The sequence below is a fragment of the Agrilus planipennis genome, unplaced genomic scaffold (assembly GCF_000699045.2).
Source record: "Agrilus planipennis isolate EAB-ADULT unplaced genomic scaffold, Apla_2.0 scaffold206, whole genome shotgun sequence".
In the NCBI taxonomy this organism is placed as follows: Eukaryota; Metazoa; Arthropoda; class Insecta; order Coleoptera; family Buprestidae; genus Agrilus; species Agrilus planipennis.
Window position 1 is genome coordinate 354,188 of NW_020438979.1, and position 23,135 is coordinate 377,322.

General features: G+C 33.7%; 6 protein-coding genes across 9 annotated transcripts in view; 2 read left to right on the top strand and 4 right to left on the bottom strand.

Annotated features, from left to right (window-relative positions):
* Positions 1 to 260: 260 nt before the first annotated feature.
* LOC108740410 (ral GTPase-activating protein subunit beta) lies at positions 261 to 9,372 on the bottom strand. 4 transcript variants are annotated; one of them, XM_018474718.2, is made up of 23 exons: positions 9,233 to 9,372; positions 8,975 to 9,181; positions 8,700 to 8,919; positions 8,045 to 8,259; positions 7,802 to 7,985; positions 7,573 to 7,679; positions 7,372 to 7,519; positions 6,833 to 6,994; positions 6,126 to 6,233; positions 5,860 to 5,988; positions 5,281 to 5,803; positions 4,835 to 5,040; positions 4,065 to 4,166; positions 3,598 to 3,738; positions 3,133 to 3,314; positions 2,569 to 2,916; positions 2,288 to 2,502; positions 1,995 to 2,232; positions 1,692 to 1,938; positions 1,397 to 1,621; positions 1,119 to 1,307; positions 814 to 1,060; positions 261 to 490 (listed from the first exon to the last, which is right to left on the bottom strand). In XM_018474718.2, the coding sequence occupies exons 1-23, from the start codon at positions 9,266 to 9,268 to the stop codon at positions 379 to 381; spliced, it is 4,491 nt and encodes a 1,496-aa protein (XP_018330220.1). In that variant the 5' UTR covers positions 9,269 to 9,372; the 3' UTR covers positions 261 to 378. The 4 variants fall into 4 exon arrangements, with proteins under 4 accessions (XP_018330220.1, XP_018330219.1, XP_018330222.1 ...); XM_018474717.2 differs by having other exon boundaries at positions 4,065 to 4,169; XM_018474720.2 differs by lacking the exon at positions 6,126 to 6,233 and having other exon boundaries at positions 4,065 to 4,169.
* A 193-nt stretch (positions 9,373 to 9,565) lies between these two features.
* LOC108740416 (ribosomal oxygenase 1) lies at positions 9,566 to 12,050 on the bottom strand. The gene is made up of 4 exons (XM_018474728.2): positions 11,568 to 12,050; positions 10,617 to 11,514; positions 10,242 to 10,502; positions 9,566 to 9,953 (listed from the first exon to the last, which is right to left on the bottom strand). Exons 1-4 carry the CDS (start codon positions 11,818 to 11,820, stop codon positions 9,638 to 9,640), a joined length of 1,728 nt encoding a protein of 575 aa, XP_018330230.1. The 5' UTR covers positions 11,821 to 12,050; the 3' UTR covers positions 9,566 to 9,637.
* Positions 12,051 to 12,174: 124 nt separating this feature from the next.
* Positions 12,175 to 12,987, top strand: LOC108740417 (39S ribosomal protein L53, mitochondrial). The gene is made up of 3 exons (XM_018474729.2): positions 12,175 to 12,473; positions 12,638 to 12,763; positions 12,825 to 12,987. The coding sequence occupies exons 1-3, from the start codon at positions 12,328 to 12,330 to the stop codon at positions 12,967 to 12,969; spliced, it is 417 nt and encodes a 138-aa protein (XP_018330231.1). The 5' UTR covers positions 12,175 to 12,327; the 3' UTR covers positions 12,970 to 12,987.
* LOC112904727 lies at positions 12,955 to 13,227 on the top strand. The gene has a single exon (XM_025975524.1). It carries the CDS (start codon positions 12,973 to 12,975, stop codon positions 13,153 to 13,155), a length of 183 nt encoding a protein of 60 aa, XP_025831309.1. The 5' UTR covers positions 12,955 to 12,972; the 3' UTR covers positions 13,156 to 13,227.
* On the bottom strand, positions 13,226 to 16,573 carry LOC108740394 (zinc finger protein 808). The gene is made up of 8 exons (XM_018474695.2): positions 15,884 to 16,573; positions 15,615 to 15,828; positions 15,090 to 15,489; positions 14,644 to 14,897; positions 14,427 to 14,590; positions 14,144 to 14,368; positions 13,820 to 14,074; positions 13,226 to 13,662 (listed from the first exon to the last, which is right to left on the bottom strand). Exons 1-8 carry the CDS (start codon positions 16,236 to 16,238, stop codon positions 13,352 to 13,354), a joined length of 2,178 nt encoding a protein of 725 aa, XP_018330197.1. The 5' UTR covers positions 16,239 to 16,573; the 3' UTR covers positions 13,226 to 13,351.
* Positions 16,574 to 16,952: 379 nt separating this feature from the next.
* LOC108740388 (cytoplasmic dynein 2 heavy chain 1) overlaps positions 16,953 to 23,135 on the bottom strand; it is a 35,318-nt gene continuing 29,135 nt past the window's right edge. The window contains exons 62-70 of the mRNA XM_025975527.1: positions 22,931 to 23,091; positions 22,447 to 22,607; positions 22,160 to 22,389; positions 21,835 to 22,106; positions 20,549 to 20,672; positions 20,169 to 20,488; positions 17,462 to 17,661; positions 17,214 to 17,406; positions 16,953 to 17,135 (exon numbers count right to left, since the gene is read on the bottom strand). Coding sequence (XP_025831312.1) covers positions 16,986 to 17,135; positions 17,214 to 17,406; positions 17,462 to 17,661; positions 20,169 to 20,488; positions 20,549 to 20,672; positions 21,835 to 22,106; positions 22,160 to 22,389; positions 22,447 to 22,607; positions 22,931 to 23,091 — 1,811 coding nt within the window. The 3' untranslated portion in view covers positions 16,953 to 16,985. The remainder of the gene's footprint in view (positions 17,136 to 17,213; positions 17,407 to 17,461; positions 17,662 to 20,168; positions 20,489 to 20,548; positions 20,673 to 21,834; positions 22,107 to 22,159; positions 22,390 to 22,446; positions 22,608 to 22,930; positions 23,092 to 23,135) is intronic.

The window sequence follows — 23,135 nt, forward strand, 5'->3', positions numbered from 1 at the left end:
GTTACATTAAATATTAATATATATTGTTTTTAAACTTACTATTGTGTGATTTCTTATATCCCTTTACGTTATCTTTAATTTTGTATGTAAATGCACAAAACGAAAATTGTTTTACACTTAATTACTGACTTACAAATTGCATTTAAAAAGTAATCAGGAAAACAAAGCAATATTGTTTTTATGCTTTCTGGTATGAAAATAAGGTAAGTTATTTTAAAATAATTAAGTGCATTAAAAGAAAATAACGTATAAATATTTTTATTGACATATCCATTAACAAAATAATATAAGTTACGTACGTAACGTACAAATTAAATAATACTTAACTGTTTATCACTTCATAGTTTACTGATCTAATTTAAAAAAATAGCTAAACATTTAGGGATTGCTAAATAAATATGTAAATAATTCTGGGGGAGTCATTTCTCGTTTATATTTTTGAACCATTTCTTGAATTTTAAGTCTCCTTTTAACGTGAGGTGGCTGATAACTGAAATAAAATTTTTTAATTAGAACATAAATCGTTATTTGCACAAAAAAGACATTTGTCTCAATCTATTTTTTTCCCTTTGTGCTTCAGTTATATTATGTATTATATTATTTATTACAGAGGTTTAATAGATATGTGTAACATCTACAAGTATTTTTATCAAGATCCATTTAATAGACAGTTAATTAACGAATTTCATAAATATGCCCTTTTTATTGTGAAATCAGTCCAACTTGGAGTATATTTTGAGAATAAATGTTCAAATAAACATAAATGAAACATGTTACAAACTAAAAAATGTAATAGTAATATCTTTTACTTACACATCATAATCCAGTCTTCTCCTCTTTGCCATATTTAGTGCAGTTTGTCTTACGAGTGATCCCAAGGCTCTCCTGCTCACCACCATACCATCTATAAGAGGAGAAGCCAAACCTACTCTTCCCATATTTCCCCTAAGATGTACCCTTAGCATTCCGGATGCCAACCAATGTAATCCTATCACTAATACATCACTAACCCTAGGAGGATTAGCATCTAGTCCTGTGTCCATATAATTTAGAAGATCATCTAGTTATGTGTAAATGTTGTAAAATATTATTACTATGCTTTATTGTTAGGGACTTACTAATAGGTAAAGTTAATTGATCTTCGAAGCTTTCTAACCATGCAACAATCACTTTGGTGGTGGTATATGCGTGGGTGCTATGTCTATTTCCGGATCTTCTGGGAGGTACTGGTTGCTTATCAAAATCTAGTGATAAAGCTCGCTTATCTCTGGCGGTGCCACCATCAGAAACGCTTCTTTCGTACCAAGCTGTTGGGTAACATAAAAAAAAAATACTTTACCCTGAATTCAATTAACAAAAAAGGGATGTAATAGTACACAGAAAAAGTATTACTTACAAGAAAGACTGCTGGTGTTAAACAACACGTTTTCGGGCTGTTGATTCTCGGAGGCTTTTGTTGTGTTATTTGAGGGTACCACAAATGCGACCTCCGAGCAAGCATCAGCCCAGTACAGCACCTGTTTCTGACCGTCGTACAAGGAATTTGACTGATTGGCAGGTACTTTATTTTCTATATTTTGTGGAGGGATTTTCCAACTGGTGCTTATATGACCAGTCCATCCTAAAAAGGCACCATTAGATATATAAAAAAAAAGTTTGCATTTAAGACGTTAAAAAGAATTTATTATTACCTGGATGGTTGTTTATATCAACTGGCCACCCTAGGGTATGAATGAATTCTAAAAATGGTCCAGAGACACCGTTTTGTCTAGTAATATTGTCCACTATATCATGTGCGGACATTTGTCCCGACTTAACATAAAAAATGTGTACTGTGTCGCACGTTCTTGGACTTATTTTGTCCAAAGTTAACAGATCTTTGCAAAAATCAGTCGCACTGCTATCTAATGCTATGAGAGAATAGGAGCCCTGCTCATCCTGTGATAGAAATAAATTTTTTTTATGTTAAAGTTGTTTCTTAAAGCACTACTCACTTCTTGGTCATTGTCAAAAGATAGAAAGCCAAAATGGGATAAAAATAGTCTAGCAGTTTGGAAGTCGTGACAAATTGGGGGTGGTGTACACTCAACTGGCTGGACCTTTGCTTGATTCGAAACTAAATTCGACTCTGCAACAGTTTGCCTTTTCAAAAATTGTTCCAATTTCCTGGTCTCTTCGCTTATTACTTCATCATTGGCCATTACAGATTCTAATGAAGGAATTGACTGATCTCTGCAAATAACCATATTACATTACATTCAGTAAGTTTAAGAAAAATACTGTTTACATTTTGCATTGGGGAACCTGGTCAACCCCTTCTGGGAAATACTTCTGTTTGATTTCTGGTCGAATTGGAGCATCATGCATGGCGATAGGACGTCCGGGATGAGTCGCGTGATATTTTGTCCCTGACCGATGTCTAGGTAAATGCCGCAACTGCATGGTCCATGCGTGACGTCCAAATGGTCCTCTAATTAACAACGTCACTGTAGGCTGTGGATCCTATAGAAAAATAAAAAATTTTCAACATTCACAAGCAGAAATATTTGAATAAAATAATAAAATTACCTGATCATTTCCCAAAGGTTCTTCAAGAAGTGCCAGCATTACAGATCCTTCTGTCACAAAATATCTAAAACGTTCTACTGCTGACGAAAGATCAGCGCAATTGTCAGACCAAGTATTGCAATGTTGTAGTAAAGTTACTTCATCTAGCAAAGAAGAAATCGATTCGGGGCCACATTCATTTGGAAAATATCCAACCTGTTCTAAAATTTTTGTAAGCAAATTTTCGGCTACATCTCTCACTCTCATGGAAGCAGGTTTCAGTTCTTTATCTTCTTTCATTTTAATTTTTTCTCCCGGTTTTCCTACTGATTTTGAACCGGATACACCAAGTTCACACACTTCTAAAACCTAGAAAGGCAAAGTAGAAATTGGAAACTGCGGTAAATGACTAAACTGATTAAGAGACTGTCTCGTCTTGATAAAGCCCACATTAAGGAGTGAGCGAAAAACGCGTTAGTAATAATAAATGTGTAGTGGTAATTTGGGTGAATCTGTTTTTTATTTTTTCTTTTAACTAGAAAGACAAATTAAAGAATAATTACTGAAACCCTTTAAAAGACTTACTGTTGTCAAACAGTCCTTATCTCTCAGTAAATATGGATGTTCTAACAACCATATTGAACAGCACTGGAAAGCAGCAACTATTGTAGAGTGTAAGTCTTTAGAATGAGCAGGAGGAGGTCGAGAACATTGATAAACGATGTAATCACAAAGCCATTTAACTGCTCTTTTGCATTCTAATGCGTCTAAAAGTTTTCAGTTTATTAGATAAATGTAATAAATTGCTTTTTGGTAGATACAAAATTATAGAACAGTTTAGAGTACCTGTTAATTTCCTTGCTGCATAAAAAAGAAAACATATTGGAAAATAGAAAAGCAATAAAGAAAACTAATTAAGTGACCTAGCTGTTAGTTATTGTTTACATTTAAATTTTTACCTTTTTTTTACTAGTTTACAAATATGAATCATAAAATCTGGTGTTACCCATTAATAGAGAATAAGATTCAGACAACAGAAAAAATATTTACCTGATTCTTTAATATGTATTCTAGCTAATCCTGACAACAGCTCTAAAGCCGCTAATGAGACGCTTAAATCAGTCTTCCACGAGGAAATTAATCGATGACACACTAAATAAGTAGCCCTTACGAAAAGCGCATGTGCCGAATCTAAAATAAGTAACTTATTGGTTTCACAGATGGATAACTGTTAAGGTAAAGGAAGAACAAAAATGAATACAAACTTGATTACTTTAACGTATCCATACCTATGTACTGTATAACTTTTAGCTGTTTTATTTTTATTTAAAGTTAAAAATAGCATATCATAAAAGATGTTAATCTAGTAATTTTAACTGTAATACTTGCACAAAACATGATAAAAGAAGCTCACGTACACAATGAATAATATACAAAAAATGAGGCATAGTGAATTGGGGTAAATGAAATTAAATAATAAAAATATAAGTGTGGGAATAAAGAACAAATCTACGTACCACACGCATGGACCATATCAGGCAATTCGGACGATGTTTGATCCATAGACAATGATCCTTGAGAATAATCGAAGCCACTAGCCATGCTTGCAGTATCAGATGCTACTAAGTATATATTGAAGATGCAATGAGGCGCACCAAATTACAATATATTTAAACAAAAAAAAGTGTTACGTGGAAAGCAATGTTTCAACTAAACCAGTAATAAAATGTGTACCCAAAATATTATCATAATTTTATATGGAAAAAATGAAATAAACATGTAGCAATAAAATTGTTTTCATTACTTCTTACTTAAAAATATTAATAAATAAGGGTAGGTATAGTTTTCCTTATAAGTGTTTGCTTTTAATTACAATTATGTATACAAATCCTATTAAACGAAAGAAAAAAAATTTAAGACTCAAGTAATTTTTAAAAAAAAATAGTTCTTAGTCTAAGCCTAACTAACACATTTTTATATAAATTAAAAATTTAATTTCCCATAAATACTTTCAGTTAGAACAATTATTGTTTAACTTTATTTAAAGTTTAAAAGGGAGCATCGCAAAAAACAGGACATTCATCATGACAAGAACTATCAAATTCTTTCTTCATTTCGTATTTTTTTTTCTATAAGATGCAAAAATACAGAGCAAATGGCAAGCAATGTGAGAGAGATAGTGAAAGGATAGATATAAAATAATAACGACAGACAAAAAATTGTTAACAAAAGCCTTTCTAACCCGAAATAAAATACAATTTGAAGCAAAGTATGTAAAAAAGATTACCTGAACTTAACAGATTAGAGGAGGTGTCTGTGGACGGTTGAGTGACCTGTTCAACACTTTCAAACGCTGCAGAGTCCTGGACGCACAGAAAGAGACCTCCAAGCAACATATGCGTATTTGTAGAGTCATTCTCTACTTGTAATGCATTCATTACAAGATTCATTATTCTTGGCTTCAATTGCGCGAAAGTTACATTCTTTTCCGAACTGCAATAGGAATGACCAACAACAATTTTTGTTAAAAAAACATCATTGAAACATAGTGGTGTTTTCTTACAAAAATCATATTTATAGTACAGATATTATAGTACCTATAATTTCGATTATACTATCTATAATATTTGTACTCTTGATAAAGGCATCGTATGCCAAAACAATAGTAGAGTTTATTTATAAATTTTCAAACATAAGAAAGCAATTTATTTATTATATTAGTTATAAACGTACCCTTGATTGATTAATTCCTTTATGTTGACATTTTGAAAATGTAGAGGTAAAATTATTATAGACAGCACAATATTGATGGAAGCCTTCCTCAATTCGACTTTTGAAACGTTGCAACTCAATGTGAGATCTTTGTCAGGCAAAACCAACTCTAAAGCAGAAATAAAAGCGGGTAGCAGGATCCTAACTCCGTCTAAATCCAGTCTAAACAAATCCGACGAATTCATCAAAATAGCAACCATGCTCTCTCCACACTCTCTATTAGGCTGCAATTTCAACCCCTGTTGAACAGCCAGATAAAAACGAGCCAAATAAACGGGTAGTATTTCTTCTCCAGTCTTTTTTGCGCAAATAATACGGCATAAAGCACCCAGGGCCTCTGCACGACCACTTTCGTACTTGTCTATACTCAAATATGAAGGGAGATCCGCCAAAGAGTTTAATGTATCTGGTTGTGAAAGACTTATTGAGCCTTTACCATCCATTACAATAGAATTGGGGCGCTGTTTGTGTTCGGAAAGTTGCCCTTTAAATAAGTAAATTGAAAAACGGTGGGATAATTTCAAAATTGCAAAAAATTACTTTGAGGTAAATCACTCCCTACAAAAGCTGCCTCAAACAACCACTCCCCGAATAAATGTAAAATACTATTACATTTTGCTCTTTCTGGGGCCAGAGTACTCCTGCATTCGAAACTTAACGATGTTAAAGCTAAATAAGAAAATATAATTTTAAACCTCTGATTAAACTGTACACTATGTAATAAATAGTCTATAATAGACAGAAAAAATGAGAATACTACCCTATGATACAAAACAAAATTAAGGTTTTAAGGCGTTTTAACTTACAAGACAAACTGGACGCAGATGATGGACCTGAGCTAGAAGCAGATGTGTTTGGCAAAATTGCAGAACCCCTGCTACTTGTTAGACCAATTAGTGAAGTTTTAGGTATCCCTACAATCGTAGTTAGTAATGCAAAAATTACCGACCAAACAAATTAAACCAAAAAAAAATACTAAACTCAATAAAACATACAAATAAATAAACAAAATATGCATTTATTTATTTGAACACCCCCTAGTATTCTAATAAATGACTTTGATTTCTAGGAAAATGTACCAATTAAGCCTTTCCACAATTATCTGTTAAAGGTCATAAGGGTATTCAAATTTTAAAATTTTAAGCAAAGTGTTAAAATATTTCTCTTTAGGATGACTGTGCCAATTTTTATAAAAATTTAATAAATTCTTCAAGGTATGGAGCTATCTTAGAAATAAAAATAAGTAATATATAACACAAAGAAAACATTATATGTTGGAATTTTACAAAAAATAGCATAGTACACTTTTTCAAGAAATCTTTTGGTCAACCATGTGTATATTTAGGAAGTCAATAAAGCAATACACAATCACCAAAAAAACTGCTTCAAGACAGTGCACAATTATGCTTTCGGTTGACACACAAACATGCCAAAACGGTGCAAAAAATAAAACGTCACAGTAATATAAAAAGATAAAATAGAGATAAAGAAAAAGAAAGAACGGTGCATGTACCCTTAGTAACTGAAGATGGTGCAACACTGAAACTTTTGGTTAGTCTGCGCTGAGTGGGAGGCGTAGGAGAGTGTGTAGTAGGAATAGACGGCCCCGACTCCTTATTTTTGTCCGTTCCGCCTCCAATAACAACCTCCTCCCACCAAATTGGTTGCGCAATACCTTTTCACGAAATACATCTTTTAAATAATACAAATCAAAGCAACTTTGAATATCTTAGGGCATACAAAAGATCTAAATACATGTAATAAACAAAAGTAAGAAACAGAAAACTCCCCTGTCTTTTACGGGATAAATTGATTTAACATTTAAAACCTATGACTCCACTGCAAAAGATAGAACTGAGAGTTTTTAGACATTCCAAAAAAGCCACAAAAATACAAAATATATGTCGTCTCCCTACAATTCCTGTGTTTTTATGGAATCTATTTACATGCATGATATATGTAAACAAAATATATTTCAGTTTTAATATTTTTTAACCCACTAAAAAGAACCTTTAATAGTTCAAACATTAGTAAAATCATGCATTCACATACCTAAAAAAGCATCAACATGTCCGGCAATGCCTTTAATCGCTTTCAAAAAAATTAGTGGTAAAGATTTTAAGCAAGGATGCTGACAAGGATCCACAACAGAGTCGCTGCTGATTGCAAACTGCAAAAATTTTTGCGTTTGACTTATTACCTAAAACATTTTTTTTTTAATTTCGTATGTTAAATACATTCGGAAATAATTACTTCTGGTTTTGTTAAATTAACTGGATTCCCTAAAGTGTTTAAAAATCGGTACCAACTCTGAACAATACAATCATTGTTCATATCAGGCGGTATTAAATCGTCTTCCCCTAAAATTTTATGAGTAAAAAGACCTTTTGTTTTAAACTAACAATGAAGATAATTTTTAAAAGGGTAAAACTATTATTACTACAAAATATAAATATGTACACTGATATTAAGTATATCTTACCCACTTTAAAATCAGGAAAATTTGGTCCATACATGAAGGCGAGAACCTTTGAGGTAAGGGCCAAATTTACCCTGTTCCATTGCTCAACCAAAGCAACCCTATGTCTCCAATTAAGGCAACATTCCCTCAACGTTTTCCATAGGGGTGGAGTGGGAAAACAACGAGAGCATGCTATCAACCACACCTTTAGAAATATAATACTGTTAAATAGTAAGATAAAGTAAATAAGACTGCTTCAATCACCTCAAACAGCACACTCAAAACTCTCTCACACAGCTGATCAGCTACATCGTCTTTAACTGTAGGAGGGGACAGCAAAGTATCATTTATTGCAAGTAAAAATAACAACAGGGCATTCCAAGTTTCAGTTGTAAGACTTTTTGACTCATGTGCTACTTGTTGTAAAGTTCGTAGAACTCGGTGACATAAAACAGCTTGTCTATTAATTGTATCTTGACCTATTGTCCAAAAAAATCATTGTAACTCATTATCAAATAAAAGAAAGGAAGTAAAAGAAAATACACTACAAATGTAAAACTAACAACTGGCACAGAGTGTTCCAGCTTTTTATAATCCATTAATGTATATATTTTGTAACATGAGTGTACATCTCTTTCTAAACTCCAAATTTCTCTATACACTAACATGCATTTTTGTTTACACAAAACACAATTAAATATGTATTCATAAGTACCTATCTCCTGGTACAAAAATGGCCAGTCTGCATACAAAAATCAACATTTATTTGTTAGTTTATTAAATAAACAATAAAAACAAATTGTTATGAGTATACAGGGATACTGAAGTTTCATTAATAACAAAAAAAAGTAAAATGGAAAATTTGAGAGCACAAATTTAAAAATAATAATCATGTTATCTATCCCTGTCAATAACACACCTTCCCCTTTCCTTGGAACAAATAAATGATGGAAATGTAAAATGATCTTTCTTGCATACATATTAGCATCATCACATATGGGTTTTGGAACACATATTTTTTGAGAAGACAGCAATGCAGATAACCATTCGCAATAGACGTTGACACAATCTTTAATAATATCATGTTCAGCTAAAGGTAGAGACAGGCCAAAACATATTACTTCCATGCACCAATTGACCTGCAAATAAAATCATTAATAAATTACATAGAGCAATAATCAGAGACCCACTTACCTCTTTATCGGTTATAAGGGGGCTAGGCTCTGCTGTTTGTGTAATGCCCAAGTTACTAGCAAGCTGTCGTACCACACCTAAAGCTACTTCTTTGCCTACAGTTTCTCCAAATTTTTCTAAAACACTTGGATTCTCTAAACCACATGTCTGTACTTGATAACTTAGAGAGGTCCATTCTGAGTACATTCCCTTATGTTCGGTGCTTTCCTGATAAAAACTTACAAGTAATATATACACACCACAGTTTAAATCAATTACCTTTAAATTTACACGATTAAATAAACCCAAATTCATATATGAACGGTCTCAATTGTTTACCATACAAATTAAGACAAAAATATTGTCCGAATTTTATTGTTAACACCTGTTTATTAAACTTTTTTATAATAATTTGACGTTTGTCTCAATTTTCTTATTTCATAACCAAACTTTCACAAAAAAATATCCATGATACTCATAGATGATATTTTTGTATATCTATGATGGAAAGCATAATTAAGATACAGGGTGATATTTTAGCAATGCCCATATTTATGCATAGTGAGAGTTATAAAGTAACATTTACAAACAAACAAATTGAATACTAAGAAGTATTATTATAAAACATTTATTTTTTTAATGAAACTGTTAACAAATTCTTCAAAATAATACAATTAACACTTTTTATTCAACACTTGGGAGAGGTTTTGAAGTAACTAAAAGCCCCCTTTCCCAAAAAATTGTAACGAATTCGACTTTGGTAGTATCATCTTCGAATGGTAATTCTGAAACTTTAACAAAAAATGGATAATTCAATAAAAGATGTTCAATGGCAGGAGCATAATTTTCTTGAATTTCCAAATACTGCATTTCTTCATCATGGTAAACTTTTGCATTTTCCACAGAATAATAAACGTTGATTTTTGCATCTTCTTCCATCACCAATCTCAAACCATAATAACGGATAAGACGTATATCTACATCCAAATCAATTTCTACCCTATAAATACAAAAATATTCAACACTTATATTGAACCTTTTCAAAATGAGTAAAATGTTATATAGATATAGGAGCAATAACTTAATCCGAAATGAATGCCCTCTCCTTGCCAATGAGCAAACCGAATGCGCACTGTTTTATTGCGCAGCGGATAACGTAGCTCAACTTGGTAACACTATTACGGCTCACTCATTATGCAAGACAGGTCGTTATTACTCCCTTCTAGTCTTCTTGATTATGCTTCATTTAGAATCGGCGCGGATTTGTTTCTTTAAGATAAAGACTCACCTATTGCTAACAGTGCCCTTTTTCAACTGTTCACCATTCCCATGGACGCTACACTCTTTCTCTTGTTTACTTAGAACAGGTGGCAGGGCATCCCACATGAATTGCTTACCTAATTGATCGGCGGCTGCATCAATGGGAATGTAATTAACCAATTTTTCAGTTAAATGATTTATAGTTTGTATGATACTATTTCTTATTTGAGAAACTGACTCACTGTTCACTGCACCTACATGTTTCAAGTAGTTTATTGGCAGTCCTTTCCTGGATTTAACAGAATATGAAATGTATTTCTATAACTATTAAGTAACCTTTATAACTTTTTGTAAGAAATTTATGAACCTTGTCAAAAATACAATTATCTCCGGTTTTGCTTACCTGTATTCTGGATCTTCTTCTGTTGCAATTTTAATAGCAGCCTTTAAACCATGTTCCAATAAATCAGCATATGAAGTGCGTTGATAGACAGACACTGTCATGTGTAATGAATGTGAATCATCATCAGTGTGGCCTTCATGGATAACTCCTCGTGGAAAATACAGCAAATCTCCGGCTTCTAAAGTTATTTCTTTAACAGGGCTTGTTAAATCCTTTGGATCAAAATTTTCACTTGAGTAACGGGGTAATATATCTGATGAATTCCTGGGGCCATACAATTTCCAATGTTTTCGTCCCTCTAACTGTATAACAAAGGCTTCAATGTCGTCATAATGGGGAGCAAATCCTTGACTTCCTGGTGGTGTTAAATATATATTTGCACCTGCCATAGTCCCAAAGTATTCCTGAAGGGCAGCCAATAATTGGTGTATCTTTGAGTTGTATGTATGTGGATTAAGGATTCTGATACTGCAACCATCGCTATAAAAGCTCCACAAATTGCTGGCATAGGCTCTGCCTTCAGTATTGAAATTTTCTTTTTTCCCATCTTTATATTGGACAACATCAACATTTTTGGTAAAAAACAATGAATTTTCTCGTAGCATCAAATCTAATTGTTCAGTGGATAAAATGTGTCTATAAATATTGCTGCCTCTTTTAATAATAAGTGGTTTCTTTTCCCAATATGTTTCAAAGAAATCAGAGGCCTTTATAGGAGCGATAAGCCATTCAAAAATAGTTTTGGCCTTCTCATCAAAATTTGTATGGTTTGTAGATATTTCTGAACTCTTAGATATATAGTTGTGTTCCCCATTGCTGAATGTTTTTTTCTTTTTTTTCTGAGGTTTGCTTTTTGATTTGTGTTTTAAACTTCTTTTACGTGAAGTGACACCATTTTCTGTAAATTTATTTATTAATTGTTCATTCTTTTAATAAGTAAGCATTTACTACCTTTTTTTTGAATACCACCGTTTTCTTGAATAAAAGAACTTTCTATCCAACTATCTTCAATAGGGACTAATTGAGGAATATCTTCATCTGAACCTGAATTACCATCAGCTTCCATTGTAACAGAGTCACGTTTTTCGACTATTAATGCTTTGTTTTTAATCTTCTGAGAGCTTTTCTTGGGTTTGTGTTTCTTTTTAGTTTGGCTCTTTAACTGTTGCTTGTATACGGCAAAAGCAGATTGTGGTTCAGACATGTTTTTCAATAAAAATTATTTATTTCTACTGTTATTCGTAAATTAAATGATACAACTTATTCCCTGCACTTGCACTTTTCTTATGTTTTAACACTTTTTATCTTCCTAACATGCTCCTTAAGTTCTTCACGTTCTTAACCTTCGTAACTTGGACCTATTATATATGACTTGGACTGACTTGAACCTATTATCTATGACTTGGACAATCTATGACCATCTCTATGAAAAGTCTATGATCTATGACTTGGACTTACTTTGACTACTATACATCTACAATATATTTCTTATTTGTGGACTTACTTTTGTCTATGGACTTAGTTATTAGCATTGTGCAATGAGCGACTGCGCATCAATTTAGGTTTGAAAGGCACACGAGACACTAAGTTTTTTGATTTTATCTCTATCTATACTTATCTATAGAAATAAGTGTCCACAACCCTATGCATACCCTATGCACATTTATGCAGTAATGGAATTTGCAGCCGCTGCTACCCATTCATAACCGCAATGTCGATTTATTATAGTGGTACGTTTACAAGATCTTCGGGTGTATCTAGTGCCATAACAAAGCAGTTAAAAGTGCTTAGTCTTAAGCCTGTTAAAAGAATACAAGTTCAGTTTGATCCTTTTCATCCAAAAGCCACAACAGCAAGGTACGTTCTACAACATGATTTAAACCTTATTACTGCAATTTATAACCCAACCTAGAGTTCCTTGTTGTATGCATCGATCCAGTCTATTTATAACATTAACGCAGGCGTAACATTATATTACTTATTTCTAAAAAAGTAGGAGAAGTTCTGTTTCCTGGTTTCAGGGATTTAGCGTTTTCTTTAACTTCTTCAAAAGTCACAAACACAAATTTGAACTGTATAATTAAAACAAACATCGTCTGCGATAGGAGCGAGCCCTTTATAAAGGTAGACCTCTTGGAAAATAATAGGTAAGTTGTTAATCATAAGTATAGGGTTCTTATGTTTTGTTTATATGCCATTTTTTTGTAGAAGCATAAGGTTTTTAGCTGGTAATCTAACAGTGTTAGAGATTTTACAGTTGTTTAATAAGCATATAAGTGCTAAAGTAGAAGCAGAACCAGAAACTCCTTCACTGATAACGAAAGTAGAGAAGAAGAAAGCCAAGAAGAAATAAAAGATGGCTCAGAGGAAAGACTATCAATTACAGCTTATTGAGACACTGTACAACAAAATACCTGCTTTTACAGACATCTTTACAGAAGAAACTTTTTATATGACTGCAGCTGCAGTTGTTGTTAGTACATTTGTTGTTGTGTTCATTTTGTCACGATATATTACAATTAAGCCTGTAGATATTTAAATAATTTTGGAATAGTTTATTATATAAAGAAATAGTAGTGTATGCTTGGAAGTACGTTAATAAATGAATGATNAATATATTAATTTATTAATAAAAAATAACTATAACATACTGTAACCTACATTTAAATGAAGTAAATTCTATTGCAACAAATTTTTTCATGCTGTTTCTCTATTTACAATAAATTATGCTAAACTTAAGTGATAAGTATAGGCATGACGTAAAGTGTACTGCCATCTCTAATTTCCAAAGGATCTTGATCAAATTGGAGTGTTTGTACGGCATTTTCATGCTCCACTTCTGGAGGGTGAGGGTCAGTATCAGAATCGATAAGCATGTTACCACTACTTTCGTTCAGCTCTTCTTTTTTCGCAACTATAACGTCACAAGACGGAGATATGGTGCTCCTGGATTGCCGCCGTCTCCTGTGGGTCTTTAAATGTCTTTTCATGTCTGAACGAACTCTAAATGGTTTTCCACAAATTTCACACGCATGAGGCTTTTCACCTAAACAAAATTAGTAAATGAGCATTTAAGAGTCAGATAAGTCATTAATGGAAAGTATAAATAAGATAGGGGCTAAGTGAGAACCCTGGGACTACCCAAATGTCACCATGGCACAATTAAAGTAAGTGAATTTAAAATATGTAAACAGTATAAGTACCTGTGTGTATTCTACGATGATTGTTGAGATAAGATGAAGCTCTGAAAGTCTTATCGCAGAATTCGCAACGATAATTTTTTTCCCCAGTATGAATCCTCCGATGTACGACTAGAGAATATTTTCTAGCAAACTCTTTGCCGCAATATTCACATTGGTAGTTCTTTTGGTCCGAATGCAACGAAATGCAGTGATACTTGAGATCGCCCCACTGTCGGAAATAACGTCCACAGTGGTCGCACTTGTACGGTTTAACACCTGCAACAACAAAACAACAGTTAAACTCCATTCATGTGAAAATATACCATGACGTAGGGTTTTAATCACCTGAGTGTAGTCGAAGGTGCACTTTAAGTGCACTGGCCGCAAAGAATTTCTTTCCGCATTGGTCACATTGATGAGGTCTATCTCCCGTGTGACTTCTCATATGATATAACAAGGAGTTCCTGTACATAAAAACACGATCGCATTCAGAACAACTTAAGTCTCCCTGTTGTTTTTTTCTATTTCGCTTTTTTCCTCCACTAGCATTCCAAGTTTGTTTTGTAGGCTCTGAAACGAAATTAAATAAAATATGTGATATAAAGTGAATTAGATGTTTTCACCTTACCTGTAGCTTGCTGGCCTTCTGGGGGTTTACAAGTAACCAAGTGTTGCAATAAAATAGCCCTGATGGGGAAAGGTTGCTTGCAGTTCTGGCAAACATGTTCTTCTGCTTCTAACTCCCTTAAATCTGCTTCAGCTTGATAAAGGTCTTCATCTTTATACTTCATCCTAAAATTAATTGTAAAAATATCACGTTATAACTCTTTTAAAATAAACATTACCAATTTTTTGAATCGTCATCCGATAATGCTCCTGGATCGTCAACATTTACGTCAATACCATCCATAAGATCTTCTGATTCGCTAAAATCGGCCAGTTCAACTTTGTTGTGAACATCCCTTATGTGGGCTTCATATGCTTTCTGTCGTTTGAATGTTTTATTGCACTGTAGGCAATTTAGATTTAATAAAGACGAAAGCAGAACTTCTTTTTGTTCTAACTCAGTTTTCACAATTATTTTGTCGCCGGCATAGTTCTGAAACAATTAAAACTGAGAAAATGACAATTTTGGAGTAAAATATCAAATAGAAAGTTTGCTATCCTTAAATCAGGAGTGAAATCAATAAGCGTGGTTTAAGGATAATAAATAAGAACTTCCTGTTCCTTAACAATGAAGATACACTATAATGAAATTAGAATATTTCCCTTTTTTATATATTTATCTTACCCCAGCTGTAGTAGAAGGGTCCTCACATGTTACAGAAGTCGTTGGGTCATTTAAAATAGACGGCGACACCGATTGGTCATTACTAGCAGTAGTTGATGTTGGTGTAACAAGCTGATTGTTTTGAGTTGGTTCATAGTGTGCCTTCAAGTGTTCAAAGAAGCTTAGCTGATTGTAAAAAGTGGCACTGCATAGCTGACAATTAAATAAATGCGAAGGCACTGGCGTTATAGTTGTTTGACATATGGTCTGGTGGGTCAACAGTTCTTCATTATTAGGAAATATCTGCTCACAAAGAGTACATTTTTGGGCTTTATTCTTGCCAGAGGGAGGAGCTTTTTTAAGTTTTCGAGATATACGCTTTTTGTGGGGCAAGCTTTTTTTTGAAGAACGGTTATCATTTCTGAAACAATAAAATAATCAAGAACTGTTTTCTGGAATTTTGTTTTACTAAAACAAATGCCTAACAATTGAATATTTGCGTTTGTTTAAGTGTTATTATACAGCAAAAATGTCAAAAAAGCATACTTTGTTTCACCATCTGACTCTTTTTGACTATTCTCTTCTTCTGATTTTACATCTTGTTTTTGAATAGTGCGACTTGAATCCTCTTGACTGCTCGTTTGAAAACGATTGTCTAAGAGTTTAGGAAGAGTACTTTTTTCTTCAATATAGAGTCCCTGTCCATCTGGTCCTACTATATGCAAATAGTTGCTATTTATTGCACTTGCTGTTACTTTGTCTGTAAGGACAATAAATTATTAACTGCAATAAACTACACAAATAAAGGTAATTACCTAGATCGTTTTGATTAACTAATGAAGCTAGGGAAGTATTAATAATTACAGTAGAGTCTTGTTGGTTATGTTGTTGTTTTTGTTGTTGATTAAATTGAACAGCAACTAAAGCAGCTGCCAAATTACGATCTTCTTCAGTTAATTCTTGGGGAAGTAGATCATCGGAAGTATAATTAACTGGAATAAAATCGCCACCCCCTAAGTCTACAACTAATCCACTATGATGTTGGAGAAGTTCATTATTAAGCAAATGATGATTTTCAACGGACATTCGTTGTAACATGTACTGCGAGCCCCCTACATCAGTTATCGAGACATTTTCAAGCAAGTCTCTGTTCGTTTCGTTGTTATCCATAATTAATTTTCAATCATGCCAAATTTAAAAAAACCGCTAAAACATAAGTAAATTTGTTGTGTACGTCATATGGAGACGGCGTTTCAAGGTCTATCTTTTCTGGGTTCTAAACAAATGTACGATTACTAATTAGGGCGTAATTTGGATTTTTTCCGTAAACCCCGACCCTCACAATCACTCAACACTACTCATTTCATACTTAGTTTGCGTCACAAATACTCCAAATATTATTTTAAGGAGAATTACTAATTTAAAACTACAATAAGTGACAACAGTGCAGGACACAAACAGGAACTTTCACATTAGCCATGACAGTTCTCCACTGACGGTGAGACTCTGACGAGGACTTGATTCAAAAAGCACCGCGAAAGTCTATGACATGATGTTAAATGTAATTAGTATAAGTTACACCTTTTCTTACTTCGTAAATGCTATATAACGAAAATGTACGATTTTTTAAATTATAGAAAATAAATTATGATATGGACTCTTTAGATAAATCAGCGGCGGTGCAAATGTATATTAAATAAGGATTTAATGTATATACTTATTGATACAAAAATGAAACAAAAAATGGAAATACCATTAAAACAACTTTTTATCAGTTATAAGTCGCTTAACATTATAAAAGATTAATTATTTGCAGTAAATATTATTTTAAAATGCGGAATTAAAAGCCACTAGGAATATCGTCAATTATCGTACGTTAAGATAAAATTTCTTTATTATGTGATAACTATTACAAGACTAAAAATCAATAAAAAATGCCAAAGCTGCTGTTATCCATATTTCCTTTTCTTTCGGTTCACATGGGACCTGTAGGAACGTTAAAAGTCTTTCCCTTTTCGAAGTATACAAGGGAACATTTAAGTATTCATAATTGTCAAGTTTGGAAGTCTGAAAATAAATAAATAATAGCAAATTTAAAAGTTTATAAACAGTAAGAAAATTGCAAAATCTTTTTTTTATTAGTACCTTAGTTTCCCAAGACAATTGACAATCAGGGGAGGAACTCAAATTGTTCGAGTTAGAGTCACACATTATTAATTTTCGACCATTGAAAAGACCTCCTTCTAATAATAAATTGGTTAAAGTTAGAGATTCTCCATCAGGAGATGGAGTAAATGTAGTTCTCATACACAATTCGTCTAAAGCAATTTTATATTTTCTGAAAATTGGAATAAATTGATATTTTTTTAATATTCGGGTGTTTTTGCAGTTACCTCGCATGGTACTGTTTAAAAGCAGCGAAAAAACCTTCCGGGTGAAAGGTGTACGATAAATCTATAGAAAGTCCAAAAAATTTTTCGATCGGTTTTGTATTTTGCCAATCCAACAATTTTCTTACTTTTCCCACAACGCTTTTCATGTAATCTTGAGGGTCTTCCGAACCTTTCCATATTTTTAACCAACAAATTGGTGTCTAAACAATTAATGTAGTAATAAAATCATATTACAATCTCATTTATTAAACAAAAATTAAAAAAGCTCTTTCTATTACAATCTCATTTATTTTACAGAATAAAGAATAAAAATAAATCATATAGTGTTCTTAAATTTTAATTCGTACGTTTACGAATTATTTCGGGAATGTGCTATATACGAGGGTGGATTGATAAGTTTCCGGCCTGACCAAGAAAAACAAGGTTTTTAAAAAATTTTTTTTTTTATTTCTCAACATAATCTCCTCCAAGGCTGATACATTTCTCATAGCGGTGTTCCAGTCTATTAATGCCATCTCTATAGACTGATTCGTCAAGCTCCTCAAAATAACCATTTACAGCTTCGATTACTTCTTCATTGTCCGCAAATCTCTTACCGCCAAGCCATTTTTTGAGATTAGGGAACAGAAAATAGTCACTCGGGGCTAGGTCTGGAGAGTAAGGAGGGTGCGGCATCAATTCAAACTTTAGATCGTTGATTTTAGCCGTCGCAACGATTGACGTGTGCGCTGGTGCGTTATCGTGATGAAACAAGATTTTTTTCTTCGCCAGATGAGGTCGTTTAATTTTCACCTCGTGGCTCAAACGTTGCAATAAGTCTGCGTAGTATTGACCAGTGATAGTATTACCCTTTGCAAGGTAATCAATGTATATAATACCTCTTGCATCCCAAAAAACAGTAGCCATAACCTTGTTCGCCGAAAAAATTGTTTTTGCCTTCTTTGGAGTTGGTTCCCCTGGTCCAATCCACTGTTTAGACTGTTCTTTGGTTTCAGGAGTGTAGTGGTGGACCCACGTTTCGTCAACGGTTACGAATCGACGCAAAAATTCGCTTGGATTACGCTTATACAATGACAAATTTGCGGTAGAAATGTTTTTTCGAATCAATTTTTGGTCGACGGTTAGCAAACGCGGCACCCATCTTGCACAGAGCTTTTCCATATGCAAATGTTGGTGCAAAATATGTTGCACACGTTCATATGACATCTTACAGGTCTCAGCTATCTCACGCACTTTCAATCTGCGGTCTCCCAGCACTATTTGATGAATTTTTTCGATCATATCTGGAGTTGTGACCTCAACGGGGCGTCCTGAGCGAGGCCCATCAGAGGTGCTCACACGACCCTTTTTAAACTCGGAAACCCACTGCTTAACGGTTGAATATGACGGGGAGGATGTCCCCAGTGTTGAGTCCATCTCTTTTTTAATTTCCTTCGGCGTTAACCCCTTCAAATAAAAGTATTTGATGACAGCACGATTTTCCTGCTTTTCCATTTTTACGAAAACCACAGAGGCGTCTTGTTCAGCGTGCTGTCAAACCTACACTAGCAAGGAGATCGGGCTGAAACTATAGCTACAAGCTATCCAAGGATGGTACTATAGAATGTCACCTCAAGGTAGGCCTAGTGGCGTCATCTCTTGGTTAGGCCGGAAACTTATCAATCCACCCTCGTATGTATACGTATTACTAAATACATAAATACGTTGTATCGTCTTATTATTTGAACAACTTTCCTTTCACTAACGGCAAAGGACAAATGAAGATCATTGTTATCTCTCTTATAGACGAGCAAAAAACGGCACCAGTACTCGAATTGGGTAAACAACGTGTTTGTTTCATCAGTTTTCGTTAGAGAATCGTGGCGGTTGGTTAAATTTATTATTAAATTTATAGAGAGTTTAAGTATTTAGAAATGTGAAAACGTGATGAACAAAAAGAACTTAAACTTTCAGTTTTTATAACTTGGTGTTTAACTGTTTATAGATACAAAAAAGATTAAATTTTCTTAAAAGTGAGTGAACGATTTCAGTGTTTTTGTACGACATTTCAATTAGATGCAAAAAGGATCATATTTGATATTAATTGATGGTAGATAGAGAGTCCTGATACGAAGTAGGTATATTTTAAGTTAATTTAAGTTAGAATTTCTAATTTCGTACACATCTAAAGGGATATTACGTTAGAATGTATGACGAGAGAAGGGGTGGTCATTTCTTAAAAATTTTCTATGTTAAAATAAGACCAATGATATATCAGGTCCAGAAATTTTTGAATAATAACTATTTTATTGCAAGCTTTATTTTGAAATAAACTTAATAGACAAGAAAGATTCACATTAATAAGTAAAAGTAATTCACTGTTATGTTAGGGGGTGAAGGCGACTTTATTGTGGTACTTACCATGGTATCAATAGGGGAAGTGCCAAAATATGACTTCACTTGATAATGAGAATTAGTGGGCTCAAAAGTGAGTTACAAAATGCGTGATGTATTTTAAATTAGAAATATTTGTTTTGCAACAAAAGATCATTCTTATCTATTTCTTACTTTTACAGAAGATGCATGACTTATTTGTGAATTATTAATTATTTTACAGTTCTTATCTTAAGTAAGATTAATTGTCTTCCCCTTATACCCCAACGTGTGTCTACATAAACTTGATTGCCCCTCAGAATGTATTATTACCCACAAAGGGAAGAAATCTTACCTTATGGTTTTGAAAATCGCTTACAATCTTTTTGTCTTCGTCGTTTGGTGCAGAATTGCCCTTTAATACACTGTTTAACGCCGAAAGGGATTTGTGAATTCTCTGCGACAGTAAAATCCCATGTTTGTATTCTTCCGCTATAAACACTTCTAGCGGATTTCCTTCGCAACGCAACATGTCTACGTTTTCTTTTATAAATCCATGGTTTTGGTTTAATTTTTTCCACAGGGACATGTACGGCACCAAACATTTTTGCCAATTGTTTATGTTAGTTTTTGCGAAAACATCACTCGCTAGCATATTTCCTCCAATATATAAGTCTAGAAATAGAACATCTAATACGTAAGTGATTAACAAAACAGGGATTACGAAATAAGTACCTTTCAATTTCTCCACGACACGAACGCTTGTATTTCTTTCCAAAGCTTTTTCTATATTTTCAGGCAAACCAAAATAAACTGCCAAATCGCGATTGTTGAGATGCTGAATTGATTTTATGTATTCCTTCAAAAGAGACGACAAAAAATTAATCAATATTTGATCTACTAAGAGCGATACATCATCATCATCATAACGTTAGTCCTAAGACTGGTTGGACATGCACCTCCACTCTTTCCTATCCTCAGCTAATTTTCGCATTTCCTTAAAATTGTAACATCCCACATTCTTAACTATTCGCGAACAGTAATCTAATCTAGGTCTACCTCTACCCCTCCTGACTCCCTTTTCTGCCTCTAATATGTCTCTGACTAGACCTTCATGTCTAAGAAGGTGTCCTACCAACCTATCTCGCCTATTTATTATTGACTTTCACAAAGTCCTCTGTTCTCCTATCCTTTCTAATACCTCTTCATTTTTAACCTTCTCTATCCACGGTATCCTCATTATTCTCCTGTAACACCACATTTCGAGCGTTTCTAACTTTTTCTTATCCGTCGCGCCCATCGTCCATGTTTCGCACCCGTACAGCGCCGCGCTCTAAATAAACCATTTGCGAGCATAGAAGTGACTTCTTTTTATCTAAGGCGACTCGACCCTGCGCTATCCTCTGCTTTATATCCCTACTACTCCTTCCATTCTGACTTATCTGACTTCCTAAATACCTAAAATCAGCCACTTCTTCTAATTTTTCGTCTCTTATCTTTATATTCGCTCTTTCCCTACTTTTTCTTCTCTTGTTTACCAGTAGTTTTGTTTTACTTTCATTTATTTTCATACAGTATTGTTTTGTCAATACCGNTTTATATCTATCCCTACAGTTGTCTTTAATGATGTTGATCGCTTCTATTTTATATAAACCTATCTCTAACTCCTCCTTGCTAGATGCTAATACTGCTAAATCATCTGCAAATCTAAGCATACTAATCTTTTGTCCCTTTATATCTATCCCTAAAGTTGTACTATCTTTAATGATGTTGATCGTGTCTTTGATGTATAGATTAAAATGTAGCGGTGACAGTGTGCATTCCTGTCTGACTACCTGGAACTTTTCCCGACTGGTAAATGTGATTAACTAGCTTAAACATACGACCTGTAACCGGTTGTCCTGCATGTTTTAAAATTTCCCCCTGTATCCCATCTACACCTGGCCCCTTATTATTCTTTAAGTTTTCTAGTGCGACACAACTTTTCTTAATTCTACAAACATAGTTCTTCTTGTTCTTACGTCGTAATTAGAAGATGTCGGCAAGGGTGCGTTTAATCCTAAAGGACGCCATCTGTGACTGAGACATTCGTCATTTAAATATTGTTTCAAGTAGGCTTTAAGGATTTTTCGATCCTCCTTTTTTTCGATTCTACTTCCATATACAGCATCCGCACATAATCCATAAAGATATTTCCACACCAGCGCGATTGTTTGCGACTTCCATATTTCCTCCGCCAATCGGACTATCGTAGACAAGTCTGAGTCACTGAATTCGTACCATTTTGACCATCCTAATGTAGATTTCAATCATCAGTTGTACTTAAGTATCATAAAGAGACTATACCTTGTGGTATATAAGTCCTCCTTTCTTGTAAAACAGCATGGATGCATGCAAGGATAAAAAATATCCTAGATCCTGTGGGATTTAATTTATTTAAATATGATGGTCCCCATTTCGAGAAACTTCTCAGGATGTTATTTTTGATTCCTTGGGGTGCTTCGAAAACGACTTTTAAACAATTTTGAGCCAAAACTGGACTAAACTGCTTGTGATATTCCGTTACTAACCAAAGTCTTAAGAAAATTAAAAATTGTATACGTTTATAGTGCATGGATGTTTCGCTATTGTACCTGAAATCTTTGTGAAATTCGATATTCTGCAGATTCTGGCAAAGAATTGGCAACCAAGTGGTTACTAAATGTAAATTTTTTAACGTTAGCCAGTTTCCTAGCTTTGCAGCTTCCAGCAGAGTGGTCAGCACCGCATCTTTTTCGTCTTCACCCATTGAAATCTTAAGAACAAAGGAAACGGAAGCATTTTTTTTAATTAAAGACACCTTAATGGTACTTTCATAATTAATAATAACTAAAAGTATCATTTTGAAAAGTAAAAACTATTGATGCACCGCACAGTGATTTTGCCGGGTGTCGGATAGCCGGGTACCCGCCAAAACCACTGCAGTTATTAGTTCATGTCTTTGTTCTAGAGGACTTTTCATTAAATGCCACCCTCATCAATGTCCCAAACCATATTAAATCCCCATTAAAATACTAAATCAATAAAATTTTAATTTTTTGTTGGCGGATTTTCAACAAGAGAAAAAACTATAATTACCTCAACATATTTTTGAGGTCCAACAGTTCGTTCAGCTAAAGATTTAAGTTCTACAGATGGATCATTACCAGAACTGGTTATTATCAATATTGGTTCATTTTCAATAGATTCTCCGAAAATTTTCGAAAATTGTAGTATCTCAGGATGCAAGCTTCTAAGACCTTAAACAAAGCAAACCATAAATGTAAAATAAGGAAAGTAAAAA